The following is a 14,831-nucleotide window of genomic DNA, read 5'->3' on the forward strand; positions in this document are numbered from 1 at the left end:
CAGCTGGCTCCGATTCCGGCCTCGGTGGCCCCGGCACTGGCCTAGCCTCAAGGCAGGCTCCAATCCCGGCCTCGGAGGCCTCAGTAGTTGCCTTGCCTCACGGCAGGCTCCGATGTCGGCTGCTGGCCTCGGCACCGGCCTAACCCCTCGGCAGGCTCTGATCCTGGCCTCAGAGGCCTCAGTAGCGGCCTTGCCTCATGGAAGGCTCTGATCATGGCAAGTCATTTTGCAATCTACATTCACTTACAGTTGAAATTGAGAATCAAATATGATTGCTCCTGCGTCATTATTTCCAGCATAAGTTACAGTCCAGATGATATTTATCTAAGCCATGTTTTTTGCCATCAGTTCCCTCACACCTCTGCCTACCATTCTCGGTGGATTCAGGACTCTCCCTAATCATTAGTGATTAATGAATCCAATAAAACATTTCTTGGGCTTTACTCCCACACAATAAACCCCACTTAACAACAGTCCTTCATTCTTTTGGCAATCTTTATGAATAATTGCCTTTTGGATGATAAAACTGAATTGTAGATATATCCAATCAGAAAATAGGCCTAACTGCCAAGGCTGCAAGAGATATCTTTATATATTCATACAACATACACCCTAAAGTCAGACCTGAGAAGATACAAGTCCTAGAACTTGATATGTCGTTATTTTTCTTGGTTGATTCAGATTGATCAATCTCTCATTGTTTTTTCCTTAGCCTGACTAATATTTTCACTCTGGTTTCAACCGATTTGGTTAAAGTCTAGGGCGCTAATTTTTCATAAGCTCTACATATAACTGGGAAATGATAGTATGCTTTGTTGTTTTGATTCGTTCTCTGATTTGTTAAGACAATGCTTGTAGGTCATTCTTGGAGCACATGAGGAAAAGGAGAAATAATTAAAAGAAGCCTGAGGAAAAAATGAATAGAAAAGAAACAGACATGGTGGAAACAGAGACCAGAAACTACATCAAAGTTTCTATGATTGTTACCTATCCCTGCGTTGTAGGGGAAACAAGTCAATTGGGAACAAAAAGACTCATTATTTAAATCAGGTTTGCACCCAAACCAAGTCATTGAGTGCGTAAATAAGTTAATTTCCTTCTCTGTGTGTAGGGAATGTTAAGAACTCATGGAACTGAAGCCAAAGTGGCATTTTCTTTTGAAAAAGGGAAACAAGTCCTGCAGAAAGTACCTGATGATAGAAGAAGAGATCGCTAAATTTTAAGAATATTATCAGACTGCCAATAATAAATGGATATGGAAGAAAGGAACATGCAAAAATGAATCATATAATAGAAAAGCTATTTCCATCATAATGACAATTTATATATTTGCATTATTATGCAGGGCATGTTGGAATGCCTTGTTTGAAAGTACTAAGAGAAGAACAGATCTTCCATATGGAGTGGAAGAGGATTTTTTTTCCCCCAACTGTAGTTGAGTTTCTTGGGAAAAGAAAAAAGAAGGGAAGGGAAGCAGTCCAAGTGAAGAGGGACAGATAATGGAAGCATTCAGTAGTTCAGAAATGCGGTGGACACCTTAGTGCTAACACCTGTGGGAATAACCTTAAAACATGTCTTAGTGACTCAATTGCCAGAGATGAATGAGTTCTGACTTCCATCTCGCAAGGGAGCCCACAGGTCCATTAACATAAGCTCCACTGTGAAAGAGATATATCTGATCGTGACAACTATGGGCTTGATTTTTCAATAACATCGTAAAGTGAACCACGGGTGAAGATCATATTCATAGTATATAAAACTTGAATAGTTATTAGGAGCATGGTAGGTACATTCTCAAGATTTAAATGTGAGGCTACAAGAATGCAAGATTCTATTATTATTATTATTATTATTATTATTATTATTATTATTATTCCTGGATAGAGGGCCAAGATGTCCCACCAAAAGATAGGCTTGGAACAGTTCAAAGCAGCAGCATACAGCTCTTTGTCATGTAGGGAGCTTTTAAAAATCCTAGTGCCCAGGTTCCACCGTGGACCAGTGCCTGCGTGTGGGGCCCGGCACTCATGAATTGGAGAGCTCCCTGGTGATTCCTGTGGGGCAGCTCAGGCTGAACCACCACCCAAAAGCTATCTCAGATCTGTGCACAGAGCTCTCAAAGGCATCACCAAGCTGGGAAGAGTTAAAGCTCTGGAAGCCATATTCTATCCCTCATTCAGACATTCAGTGAATGCCTTCTGAATTGAAGACCATGGGGAAGATAATCCTAACTAAAATATAGCCTTTCAGGAACAGTGACTTCAATTATACCCAGGGAGCTGAGGGAAATGAAAAAACGAGTTGCTCAAGTGTCACCAGTAAAGCAGGTGCGCTAAGAATGTGGCAGGGTTAGAATCCAGACACCTTGAACATTTAGGGAAGAGAACAGAGGTAAGAATAAGGCCAGTGAACAGAGGTAAGAATCGAGATTGAAGGATTGGGGTGGGGAGTCATGTAATGCATGTAAATACTAGACTATTAATACTTGAAAGTACCTAATACTTAATACATTTTTACAAAAATATAAACCCTGATAAATTTGGCTAAAAAAACCCCAAGGATTAAAAGGAAATAAAAAGGGAGTGATAAAATAGGATACCAGTGATAGCAGTTACTACAGTGAGATGAATCCAATCAGATATGTGAACATTATTTCTTCATTGTTATGGGGAAAATAGTATTTAAATAAAACATTATGGGAAAAAATTACATATAGGAATACTTTAAAAGTAATGTTTCTTGTGTGAGCCAAAGCATAGTTAAATATAAGAGAATTCTGACATCGATATGTCCCTCTCTTAGGTCATTTTCTTTCACTGGGTTTTTAAGAATAAAATAGAATACAAGATTCTGAAAAATAAGGGCCCTCTTCTAAATCAGGGGCATCCCAGAGAGGCATTCTCTTCCCATTGGTCCATGGGAGTATGTTCACCACAGGGACCCCTTTCATCTTATTATTATTATTATTATCATCATCATCATCATCATCATCATTCACTTGATGGTGAGTACTACAATAATTCCATAGTGCTCTCTGGATAATCGGTTTTCAGTTAAGAGATTTTATGATTATCTGAGTTAAAATGATACATAAAAAGTATAAGATTAAGAAGCTAAATATCGATCATTAAATTAATCTTTCAGTATATCTTTAAACATTTCAATGAGACAGCAATTATATTGTAAATGTGTATTTGTGTGCACATATTGGTATGTGTGTGGGCTGGCAGAGACCTCTTCAGAGAGATGAGACTCGGCTCTCATTTATTAATGTTTGAGTGTCTTTTATTCCAAACTCGTTTCTCCCTCCCTCTTAGCACACTCTAGGTCCCTTTACAGAGATTCAGTGAATTCTCTATTAATTCCTCCTGTGTCTGGTCAAAGTTTATTCTCTTCTCTGTGCAGCTTCTGTGCTTGGTAACCTTTAGTGGAGTTAGGGAGTTTATTCCCCTTACATCAGAGTCTCTAACATTATTTGTTGAATAATGTTATTAATTAATAATGTTATTAATTAATTAATTATTAATTATTAATTAATTAATGTTATTAATTAATAATGTTATTAATTAAGGGGGAGTGTTTGAAGAAGGAGAAAGTTGGCTAAGTTAGGACTAAGCAATGCCAGTAAATGATGAGGGACCTTCCCCGGGAGGTCTAAAGGAACAGGAAAGACAAGGTCATTTATAGGAATCTTTTCCCTAAGCTAAGCACAAGGCTTCCCTAGAGCACAAAATCAAGGTAAGCTCACCCACAGGTCAATAGTTAGTTAGGAAAGCTCTTAGGAATATACAGAGGATGGAAGGCAGAAAATATAAAGTTCAGTTGGCTAGAAACAAGACTAAATCTTATTGCGACATATTTAGTTGGCAGTCCTCTGACGGTATTGGTGGTATTCTTTTTTATTTTTCATTGTGGTACTAGGGGTGAAACCCAGGGTTATTCTACCTCCGAGCTACACCCCCAGCCCTATTTTTTTTTATTCTTTATTTTGAAACAGGGTCTCACTGAGTTGCAGAGGGCCTCACTAAGTAACTGAGGCTGTCTGCAAAACAGGATCCTCCTGTCTCAGCCTCTCAAATGCTGGGATTACAAGCGTGCGCCACCACGCCCAGCTGATGGTATTCTTAAGAAAAATAATTAAACAGGTAACGTGTGTGTGTGTGTGTGTGTGTGTGTGTGTGTGTGTGTGTGTGGTGTTACTGGGGTTCCTGGAAACCCTTCTACCTCCGGGCTACATTCCCAGACCTATTTTTATACTTTTTTAATTTGGAAACAGGGTCTCTTAAACCAGCGCGGCTGGCTTTGAACCTGCGCGATCCTCCTGTCTCTGCCTCCCAAGTGCGGGGATTACAAGCGTGCACCACCATGCCCAGCTAAACAGGTAACTTTTTCTAGGCTTAAGGTGGTGGTGACTTGGTCTCAACTGGTGGAAATAATAAGGACTTTTTTTATCATATTTAAGTGTCATTTGATGAATCTTGACTCCATCAAATTTAGTTATAAAGAATACAGATATGCTTATACAGGTATGAGGTGTTTTTTTTTTTAACATAAAGTGTTAAACTCAAGACAAGTTGTACAGCTAGGATGTACCTTCTCAGGGAGATGCTTTTTACAAGCATCCGCTTGTAAAATCTACCCAAACCAAGCCGTAGGTGAATCTACCCAAACCAGAAAATACCAGTTTTTCTCAGGACTGTTAACTAGTTCCAGAATTTTTTTTTCAAGGTTCAAGTTGCTATGTAAAGTCTAACTCTTGGATATTAGCTTACTCTTTGCTTTCCTTTAGCCTTCTAAAAAATATGAGGGAATATCCCCAAGAAAGGTTATCACATTGATTTGATAGTAGCTCTACTTGAGCCACCATAGCAAGTATGCCCCTTTTACTATCCCCATATTGGAGATGACAGAGGAAAATAAAATGACAGTGAGCACCTCTAGCAGCAATATATATATATATATATATATATATATATATATATATATATAATATATATATATATGAAATATTTTACAATATTTCATATTGTAAAAAATGACTTGAGATTACCCCTTTACCATTAAATGGTTTTTGCCAGTGGGAGGCTTAAGAGCCAACTGTCATAAAAATAACGCAAAATGAGGGAAAGGGGAGCAGGCTTGTTTTAATGACCAGATCAGTTTCTGTCTAGTGAAAACCTTCACACCACAGAAGACAGATGCCTCTAAGAGAGCCAAAACGTCAACAAATGTTTGCCTTTTAAAAGATTTTCTGAGAATTGTAGGCATTGGCGGGCGTGGGGGAACACACTCGTAATCCCAGCATTCAGGAGGCTGAGACCCGAGGATTGTGGTTCGCAGACAGTCTCAGCTACTTAGTGAGGCCCTCTGCAACTCAGTGAGACCCGGTTTCAAAATAAAGAATGAAAAATAGGTCAGGGGATGTAGTCGGAGGTCGAATGCCCCTGGGTTCCATCCTCAGACCCACAAAAAAAAAAAAAAAAAAGAAAGAAAAATTGTAGGTATTAACACTAGACATAAACTTAGCAATCCTCTGTCCTCTCACTGTGTGTGTCCTAGTTAAGAAAACTGAGTCCAAAGAGAAGAGAGAGTCTTCCTAGGCCAGCAGAGAGGCTACTCTACTTTCAGCTCCAGTTTCCATCATAAAGCCCCTGGTGGTTCCCCTTCCTTGCCATTATGAGAATTCCTATCCTGGTTAGAGTTTTGTGTTGCTGTCACTGAAAAAAATAATAGATTTCACCTGCTAAAATGTAGTTACCATTGTTGAATGGACATTACATATCTTTTACTTCCTTTTTTAAAAAAAATACAGTTAAAAAAAAAGTATTAGACTATCTTCCCCTAAGACTCCGACCCGCAGGGGCTTAGAGAACGACACAGACACCTCTTCAGCTGAAATATGAATTCTTCTTTAATGGATCCTTAATTCTTCTTCATATGTCTCTCAATATGTCTCTAATATGTCTGACAATGCGTACAACAAGCACAATATATATCAGCATCAAAATCCCTCCCTCTATTCCCTACCAACCCCAAGCTTCCACAGCTAGGGCATGCACACTTCTGACTCTCTCATAGGCAGGCTGATGGTAGCACGAGGTGCTGCGTCACTGATCATTCTGCAGGCACGTAGCATGGCACACTGCGCGTGCTCAAGGAGACGTCCATCTTGTGAGTCTCATGACTTGGCTGCAAGCCTAGGCGCCATCTTGAATCCATGCTGGCAACAAGCCTGGGTGCCATCTCGGTCCAGCCGAGTGGGCCCCGACATTAGACAAATGGGGAAGCCAAAGCTTTTTGAGTTTTAACAACTGGTGGAAAGTCAGTCCCTCCATACCAAAGCCAGGATTCTAACCCAGGTCTGTGTGAGTCCCGATCCCATTTCTTTCTTTGCTATACTAAAGTGCTTCTCTTTATCTCCTTGATTTACTTTCCCAGTACCTACGGTGAATATTAATAGTTCTTTCATCTTTAAAAAATAAAGTCTCTGAAGAAATTATCTAGAACAATATTCAGTTCACTTTAGAACAAAGAGTTGGAGTTCATTAAAATCTTTCTCCAACCATAATAAATCTATATATACTGACCTAGAAAGATGTCCATATTAAGTTAAACAAAGAGAGCAAATTGCAGGACAGGGCATATGGGTACCACCCCATTTAGGTTTTGTTTAACATTACAGATGTCCTGCACATATGTATGTATATAAATATATGTGTGGCATCAGCGGGGTGGGTCATCCCGCTCTCTCCCAGAAGAGTCCGGCAGATGCACCAGTATCACAAGAATGAGGCTCTCTAGTGGGGCTTCTGCGCCAGCCAGAAGGGAGACAGCACCAATGGAGAGTGTCAGGCTGGCTCGTAGGACAACCGTGTAAGCTTTTGATGTCACCTGCAGAATAGGCAGGGACCCAGAAGAGAGGCTCGGGTGTGCCTGCGCTCTACTTAACCATGTTTCTTTGTGTGTTGCATGTCTCAAAACCACCTTAAGTCTCCATCTTAAAGGAGGGGGGTGTTTCGCCAAGCTAATAAGGTACAGGTAACTGTGGGTCATCCCCGTGATTAGTCTCCTCACCATCTAGAATTTGCCTCTTCTCATCTGGGAAAATCTCTGATATTATTTCCAGAATGAGCCAGTCTCTTGTCTTGCCTCAGTGGTCCTGTCTTGGTGATGTTTTCTTTGTTTGGCCTCAGCTTCTTGGCGTTTCTGCTGGCTACATAATATAGAAAGGATGAGTTGACGTCTCACTCTCCCATCTCCTGACATGTTATCTTATTCCCAAAGCCTTGGAGACTAGTTCATTTTTTAATACTTACTTTTCTGGAATGGCTATTAACTCCCGTAAGACAGAGAGCTGGTTTGGCTGTCTTATTTCCCCGAGAGATTTTAACTTCTTAATCATAAGGGGTCCTATTTTTTTTTTTTCATGGAAATCCTTGACTGACTCATGTACATAGAGAATATTTGAAAAAACACATATGAAGCTTTTAAAAACAGTTCATGTGGATTGGATACCAAGTGGTTAAAAAGAGGACTAGAAGATTATGTATTGTTTTAGCTGGGCCGGATGGTGCATGCTTGTAATCCCAGCATTTGGGAGGCTGAGAGAGGAGTATCAGTTGTAGGTTTCGAAGCCAGCCTCAGCTACTTAGTGAGGCCTTTGCAACTCAGTGAGACCCTGTTTCAAAATAAAGAATAAAAAAATAGGGCTGGGGGTATCGCTCAGAGGTAGAATGCCCCTGGGTTCCATCCTCAGTACTGCAAAGAAAAAAAAAAAAGATTATGTATTGTTTTAAGTTTTCATAAAAATGTACATTATGTCAATTTTAAAAAGAAAACATTAAAACTCTCTTTATAGACCCTTTTATAACAATTTTGCTTTTTTAAACACTAGAAATTATAATTAGAAAGTTGTTATGACTTCTTTGAACCACTGGAAGAGTAGCCAATCATATGAAATGACAGTTTTCTGCTGTCGTGAGAATATGTGTGAAGTATGTACCACCAACTTGTTCCTCAGTAATAATTAACTGTCTCTTTCCAACACAAGATCAAAATTTGTAAGACCCTACTATATGTCTGAATGAAACTAATTCGTAGTTTGTGGAATCTTATAACATCAGATGATAGTATTACTGAACATTATACATCAATCAATCTAGGAAAAATCTGAACTCTTTACCTTGAATTTTAAATTAATTGCTCATTCTCCCCCTTTCCACCTTCTATTCATTCTTAAGATTTTTTCTTTTTCTTTTTTATGACTCCTCTTCCATCTAGTTTCAGAATATTTTGCATTCTTGGTGCCTTTTTGTAATAGATTGGTGTTTTCAAGGCATCCATACATCTTATCCTTAGGAAGTAATTCTTTTGTTACCAACTCTCAAGTTGCTATTGTTATTTTAATCTGCCACTAGAAAGGGTAAATGTCCTAGGATATACCTCTTAAACTGTGTTTTCTCCACCTCTTCCGCCTTTCTCCTCTACCCGTGAATATGGTTGCTTCTGTATTTAAAAAAAAAAAAATGTCTTCCTCCAGGTGGACACGACTGAGAAGCCACTGAGAAAGCCACCAGCCCGACTGAAAAAACTTAAAGTCAAGAAAGAAGTAAAGGATCTTACAATGAAGGACATAGAGGAGAAGATGCAGGCGGCAGAGGAGCGCCGGAAGGTAACTGAGTTCTCAGACGCTCCAAGTCAGAGGAACTCAACTGCTTGCCAAAGGGAGTTCACGTCAGACCTTCCTATCAGCAGCTCTAAAACAGATTGCTCGGATCTATATTCAGTACTTTAGCGATCTGTATGCTTCGTAGGCTCAGTGCTTGTTTTTTTTTTTTTCCTTTTCTTTTCTTTTCTTTTCAAAGTTATCTTTGTATAGTGATGAAATGAAGCAATTCTTGAAGTTGGTTGAAAATTAGTTTCCTATCCAGTTCTTGGAACCCAGTCCAGTGTGGGGTTTTCTTCATTTGAAAAAAAAAAGGGGGGGAGCGTGGTGGCGCACGCTCGTAATCCCAGCATTTGGGAGGCTGAGACAGGAGGATCACGGTTCCGGACAGCCTCAGCTACTTAGTGAGGCCATTTGCAACTCAGTGAGACCCTGTTTCAAAATAAAGAATACAAACAAACAAACAAAAATGACTTCCATCGGTGTTGGGGGTCGGGGGAGAAGGGCAGAGCAGGTGTTAAGCTGAGAGGGGGCCCTGTAGACCAACAGCGGCTCTTGTGGCTTTAGCCGGGAGCCTCTGCCAGGAACCAACCTGCATAGTTCAGTCCAATAACAGCCTTCACTTCCTGTCTGCCCGCTTGTTCTCCCATGGAACAAGAACTAGATTGAGAACTCCATGAAGGCAGCCCTGGGCCGAGCCCCTCCAACAGGGCGTCCTCAACCCGAATGTTTATGTGAATGAATAATGAAATAGAAAACCCAGAAATGTCCATAGCAAGCAATGATAATGAGAACTTGCAGAAAGTCATTTGGGCTCTTTTTCATTCTTCAATACTGCTTTCCAGACTAAAGAAGAAGAGATAAGGAAAAGGCTCCGGGGCGACCGACTTTTGCCCCCTAACAGTCTTTCAAATTCAGCTGAACAGAGCGGGATGGAGGTGCCATTTGCCAAAGGACAGCAACCTATGCGTGCCACCGTGTTTGAACTGTCTGACCTGCAGGGAGGAGAGCCACTGAAGAGGAAGAAGAGTAAAAGTGAGGCAGGCTCAATAGATGGCTACAGTTACGAACGCTTTGGGGTGGTGGAATCGGACGTGTTCTACAACCGAGAGGATGACGTATTCTAAAAAGCCATTTTTTGTGCATGACTCACATAGAAGGCATTCATTTTTCCCACTTGTGACACTCTTAGTCTCATGATCTTTGACTATTTGGCCTCACCCATTGGGACTTCTGGTATGACCTTAGCAAAATGATTGTATGTGCTGTGTGGGCTGAACATTAGCTGAGTAAGTAAAATGCACACACACACACACACACACACACACACACACACACACACACAGTAAAAGAAAAGACAGATTGACTTGACCAGCAGATATCATAAAGTTGATATTATAAAGTTGATATTCTCCCTCAATATGGCTTCTCCAAACATTGTTTGGGTGCCTCTGATTTATGGGTCCTGTGCCGTTCCCGTGAGTAAATCTGTGCCAATGGAAATCCTTGTTTTTCACTCATGACCCATGGCTGTATCCACCAATCATGCTTTATGATAAATTGAATGGATTTGTATTCATATTTTAATAAACTGTATGCTTCTTGTAGTATCTGTTTAGGTTTGTTTTCTTTCTTTGGACTGTCAAGGAATAAAGCAATACCTTGAAGTTTGTTGAGTTACAGTTTCCTTCAAATAATTTAAGTAAGCAGTATCTAAGTCTCCCAATTATGTAAAGTATTGAGTTTTCTTTTTGTGTGTGTGTCTGTTACTAGGGATAGAACCCTGGGGCATTCTACCTCCAAAGTACACCCTCCAGTCCTATTTTTTATTCTTTATTTTGAAACAGGGTCTCACTGATTTGCAAAGGGCCTCACTAAGTAGCTGAGGCTGTCCACGAACCGCGATCCTCCTGTCCCAGCCTCCCAAACGCTGGAATTATAGGCATGAACCACCACACCCAGATTTATTGAGTTTTCTTCATATTGCAAAAGAAAAACTACAATTGGGCCATGGTAGGAGGAAGCAGGGGCCTCTCCTTCCCAGGGGCAGTCTCTACTGGGGAGTCTTCTGGCCTCGTACTGTTGGAATTACACCTGGGTCCTGCCCTCCCTTACTATCCAATGATCACATCTAAGGAGTCTCCATTTGGAAGACCTCTTGCATCCATTTTTATACTTTCCTCCTGTCTCCACCCAGTGCAGACCACCCCACCCACCTTCATTCCACAAGGTTACTACAACAGTTGCCTCCGTGTTTACACAACTGTGGTCTTAGACCTCTGGTTGGCCTCCTTGTATTCTCAAGGTAAAATCCAGACTGCATTCTGTGGGGAAGGATCTCAGGTTTTAAAGATCTCAAGGTGAATTTCCAGTTCCTCCAACTCAGCATACTTTGCAGACACTCCTTCCTTCTTCCTCTTTTCTCTCTCGCTGTTTGATTTGATGGATGTCGTCTTGTTTCAGCTCATACGACTCTTCCTCCAGCACCCCCAGTGCAGGTCATGCCCCTGTCTCCTCAGCCTCTTTTGGCGCCCTGGACTTCTGTCTTTGCACTTCTTATCCTGTGTATGAGTTGGACTCATGGTACCTCTCCATCTTCACCGCTAGACATCTTCAGCTCCCACAAAAGCCAGGAAATGCAGTTTCCTGCATTTTCCAGTTTGATTGTGGTTGCATTTTTTTAACCTCTAAGAGTGAGTGGCATATGAGAAGTGCTGTGTAAATATTGCTATCGTGGACGGATCAATATGTCCCTAGGTCTCCCAGAAGCTGGAGGGCCATCCCAGAAGATGGGTTATTCCTAAGGATCTAGTAGCTGGGAGAAGTACCAGTTTGACTTGAGGATCGCTCAGTATCTCCTATTTATACATTCCCTTGGGATTTTTGCGAAAGAATGCTTTGTATTCCTATTCCCTCTAGTTCTTTGGACCCTTGGAGCCAAGGAAATACAATGGTAATGATGTTGATGGGGAGTGATATGATAGAATCAAAACCCTTAGAGTCAGAGGTTACTCGCAGTATAATAACTATTTATAGCATGGCCTTGGAAGGGCATGTGGGCTCTCTGTGCTTCAGTTACCTTATATGATATTTTGGGATAGTCACTAACATCAAGTTGTATCAAAGGAATTAATGCATGGGGTGGGAACTGGGGAAGGGCTAAATGAGCGATTTGTGCATGTATCTCTACCATCTTGTGCTCCATTAAGATGTATGACTACAATGCACCAATTAAAAAAAAATTAAATTGTATAAACTAGAACATGACACAATATTTATAAAATATTAGTTAAATAAAGTCCTATGTGAGCAACATGATGTTTTTCATCCATCCCAGGATTTTTCTAAAGAGGTGTTCCCATGATGGCATGTGCCAATCTTATAAAATGTCAGCTAAAATGATTGCACAGGAAGACATAGAAGATTTGAATGTCATTCACGTCTCTGCCAACTGTAAAATTTAAATTACCGCAAAATATATTCAATACAAATTTAGAGTACTTGTAAATTAAATTCACAAATTTCATAAATATTGAAATAATACTTTCTCTTGGAACTTTGTGCTCTTGCTTATGTTTCATATAGTGGTTTGAATGACATGTTTGTTGAATTGAAATGTATACAGTCAGCCCTCCGTCTCTGTGGATTCCTCATCCAAGGTTTCAACTAGCTTTGGGTTGCAAATATTCAAAAAGTAAATAGTATCTGTGCTGAACATGTACCGTCTTTTTCCTTGTCATTATTCCCTAGACAATGCAATATAATAACCATTTACATAGCATTTGCATTAGGTATTATAAGGTCACTAAAGATGGTTTACAGTATGCAGTGGGATATGCATAGATTGTAGACCATTTTATATAAGGACTTGAGCATCATCAGCTCTCAGTATCTGGAGGAGGGAACCTGGAATCATCCTCCCCTGGATATCTAGAAATGACTGTATAGCATAGATAGGAGCATTGCCATTGATACTCTTGGCTTGAAAGGCTCTCTACATATATACAGTTAACACACACACACACACACACACACACACACACACACACACTCACACAAAATTACATGTCTCCAATGAAAATCTGTGTTTTTTCTTAGTGACCCCATCCACTTTAACAGGATGGGGAAGGAGATTGTCAGAATTTGAACACTAGGAGCCCAGAACCTCTCTAAAGTTCTGTCTATATTACTACACACACACACACACACACACACACACACACACACACACACACACACACACTTACATGTCTCCAATGAAAATCTGTGTTTTTTCTTAGTGACCCCATCCACTTTAACAGGATGGGGAAGGAGATTGTCAGAATTTGAACACTAGGAGCCCAGAACCTCTCTAAAGTTCTGTCTATATTACTACACACACACACACACACACACACACACACACACACACACTTACATGTCTCCAATGAAAATCTGTGTTTTTTCTTAGTGACCCCATCCACTTTAACAGGATGGGGAAGGAGATTGTCAGAATTTGAACACTAGGAGCCCAGAACCTCTCTAAAGTTCTGTCTATATTACTACACACACACACACACACACACACACACACACACACACACACACTCCAGGTTTGAGGGTGAGGAAGCAGGGATTCAGAGACGGAAGGCAACTTCCCACAGCAGAACCGCTCACCGCCCTCAGCCCAGACAAAGACGAAGCTCAGACTTGAATCCTATCTGGCCAACTCTACCCCTTAGCATTTCCTCTTAACTTCAAATATCAATGTGACTTGTCCCATGATCATCTTTTTTTTTAATTTATTTTTATTTTTTTGGTGGTACTGGGGTTCCTGGAAGCCCTTCTACCTCCGGGCTACACTCCCAGACCTATTTTTGCATTTTTATTTGGAAACAGGGTCTCCTAAGCCAGCGCGCAGGGCTAGCTTCGAACCTGCGCAATCCTCCTGTCTCTGCCTCCCAAGCGCGGGGATTACAAGCGTGCGCCACCACACCCGGCATCTTTTTTTTTTTTTTTAAAGGATCATTTACACTGAAGAGTACTCAAAACAGAAAGATTGAGATTTCTAAAACATAGCCTCTGAGGTCATGCTAATCTTATGTATTGAAATAAAATATTTTGGTTTTTGCTGGGCGTGGTGGCGCATGCTTGTAATCCCCGCGCTTGGGAGGCGGAGACAGGAGGATCGCGCTGGTTCGAAGCCAGCCCCGCTGGCTTAAGAGACCCTGTTTCTAAAAATAAAAAAGTTTAAAATAGGTCTGGGAGTGTAGCCCAGAGGCAGAAGGGCTTCCAGGAACCCCAGTACCACCAAAAAAAGAAAAGAAAAGAAAAGAAATATTTTGGTTTTCTCAGTCTTTGTTGATTTTTAATTTTTTATGGGTGCATTGTAGTCACACACCTTAATGGAGTGCAAGACGGTAGAGGCACACATGCACACAGCACACATTTAGCCCTTACTCAGTCCCTCCCTCGTTTCCTCCCCCTTCCTTCTCATGTTTGGCTTAGTGATTGACTTTTTTGTGAATGCACATTATATACATTAGGGAATTTTCCTCTTTCTCCCTTCTACCCCCCTCAGTTAGATCACCTTATTTGCTTATCTATGGTTTCTCAAGTTTTAAATAGTCATCAAGCTATTTCAGCTAAAATCACAACTTTTAGGACATTATGAACCAGGGGAACATAAATTATGTAAATGTCTCTTTAATCATCTTCATTCGTGGCAACTGAAAAAAATGCCTGTATGGTTTTCCTTATGAGAGATGACCCTGCTGTACCTAATAAAAGATAGGTACCACAGCGGCTGAGACAAGATCACAAGTTCAAGACCAGCCTCAGCAATGTAGTGAGATTCTCAGCAACCTAGTAAGACTCTGCTTCAAAACTCTGCAGCTCAGAGGTAGAATGCCCTGAGGCTTAATCTTCAGTTAAAAAAAAAAAAGAAGGCCGGGCGTGGTGGCGCACGCTTGTAATCCCAGCGTTTGGGAGGTGGAGACAGGAGGATCGCGCAGGTTCGAAGCCAGCTGCGCTGGCGTAAGAGACCCTGTTTCAAAAATATAAAATAGGTCTGGGAGTGTAGCCCGGAGGTAGAAGGGCTTCCAGGAACCCCAGTACCACCAAAAAAAAAAAAAAAAAAGATACTTTAATATTAGTAAACCTCAGCCGGGTGTGGTGGCGTACGCTT

At 40.9% G+C, this 14,831-nt stretch overlaps 1 protein-coding gene across 1 annotated transcript in view; it reads left to right on the forward strand.

Moving 5' to 3' along the window:
- STMND1 (stathmin domain containing 1) overlaps window positions 1-9,792 on the forward strand; it is a gene marked incomplete at both ends in the record, with an annotated part of 30,773 nt that extends 20,981 nt beyond the window's left edge. The window contains 2 exons of the mRNA XM_080710719.1: window positions 8,540-8,671; window positions 9,511-9,792. Coding sequence (XP_080566845.1) covers window positions 8,540-8,671; window positions 9,511-9,792 — 414 coding nt within the window. The remainder of the gene's footprint in view (window positions 1-8,539; window positions 8,672-9,510) is intronic.
- Between the last annotated feature and the right edge of the window lie 5,039 nt (window positions 9,793-14,831).

This window comes from Muscardinus avellanarius (genome assembly GCF_963383645.1).
Source record: "Muscardinus avellanarius genome assembly, chromosome: 14".
NCBI lineage: Eukaryota > Metazoa > Chordata > Mammalia > Rodentia > Gliridae > Muscardinus > Muscardinus avellanarius.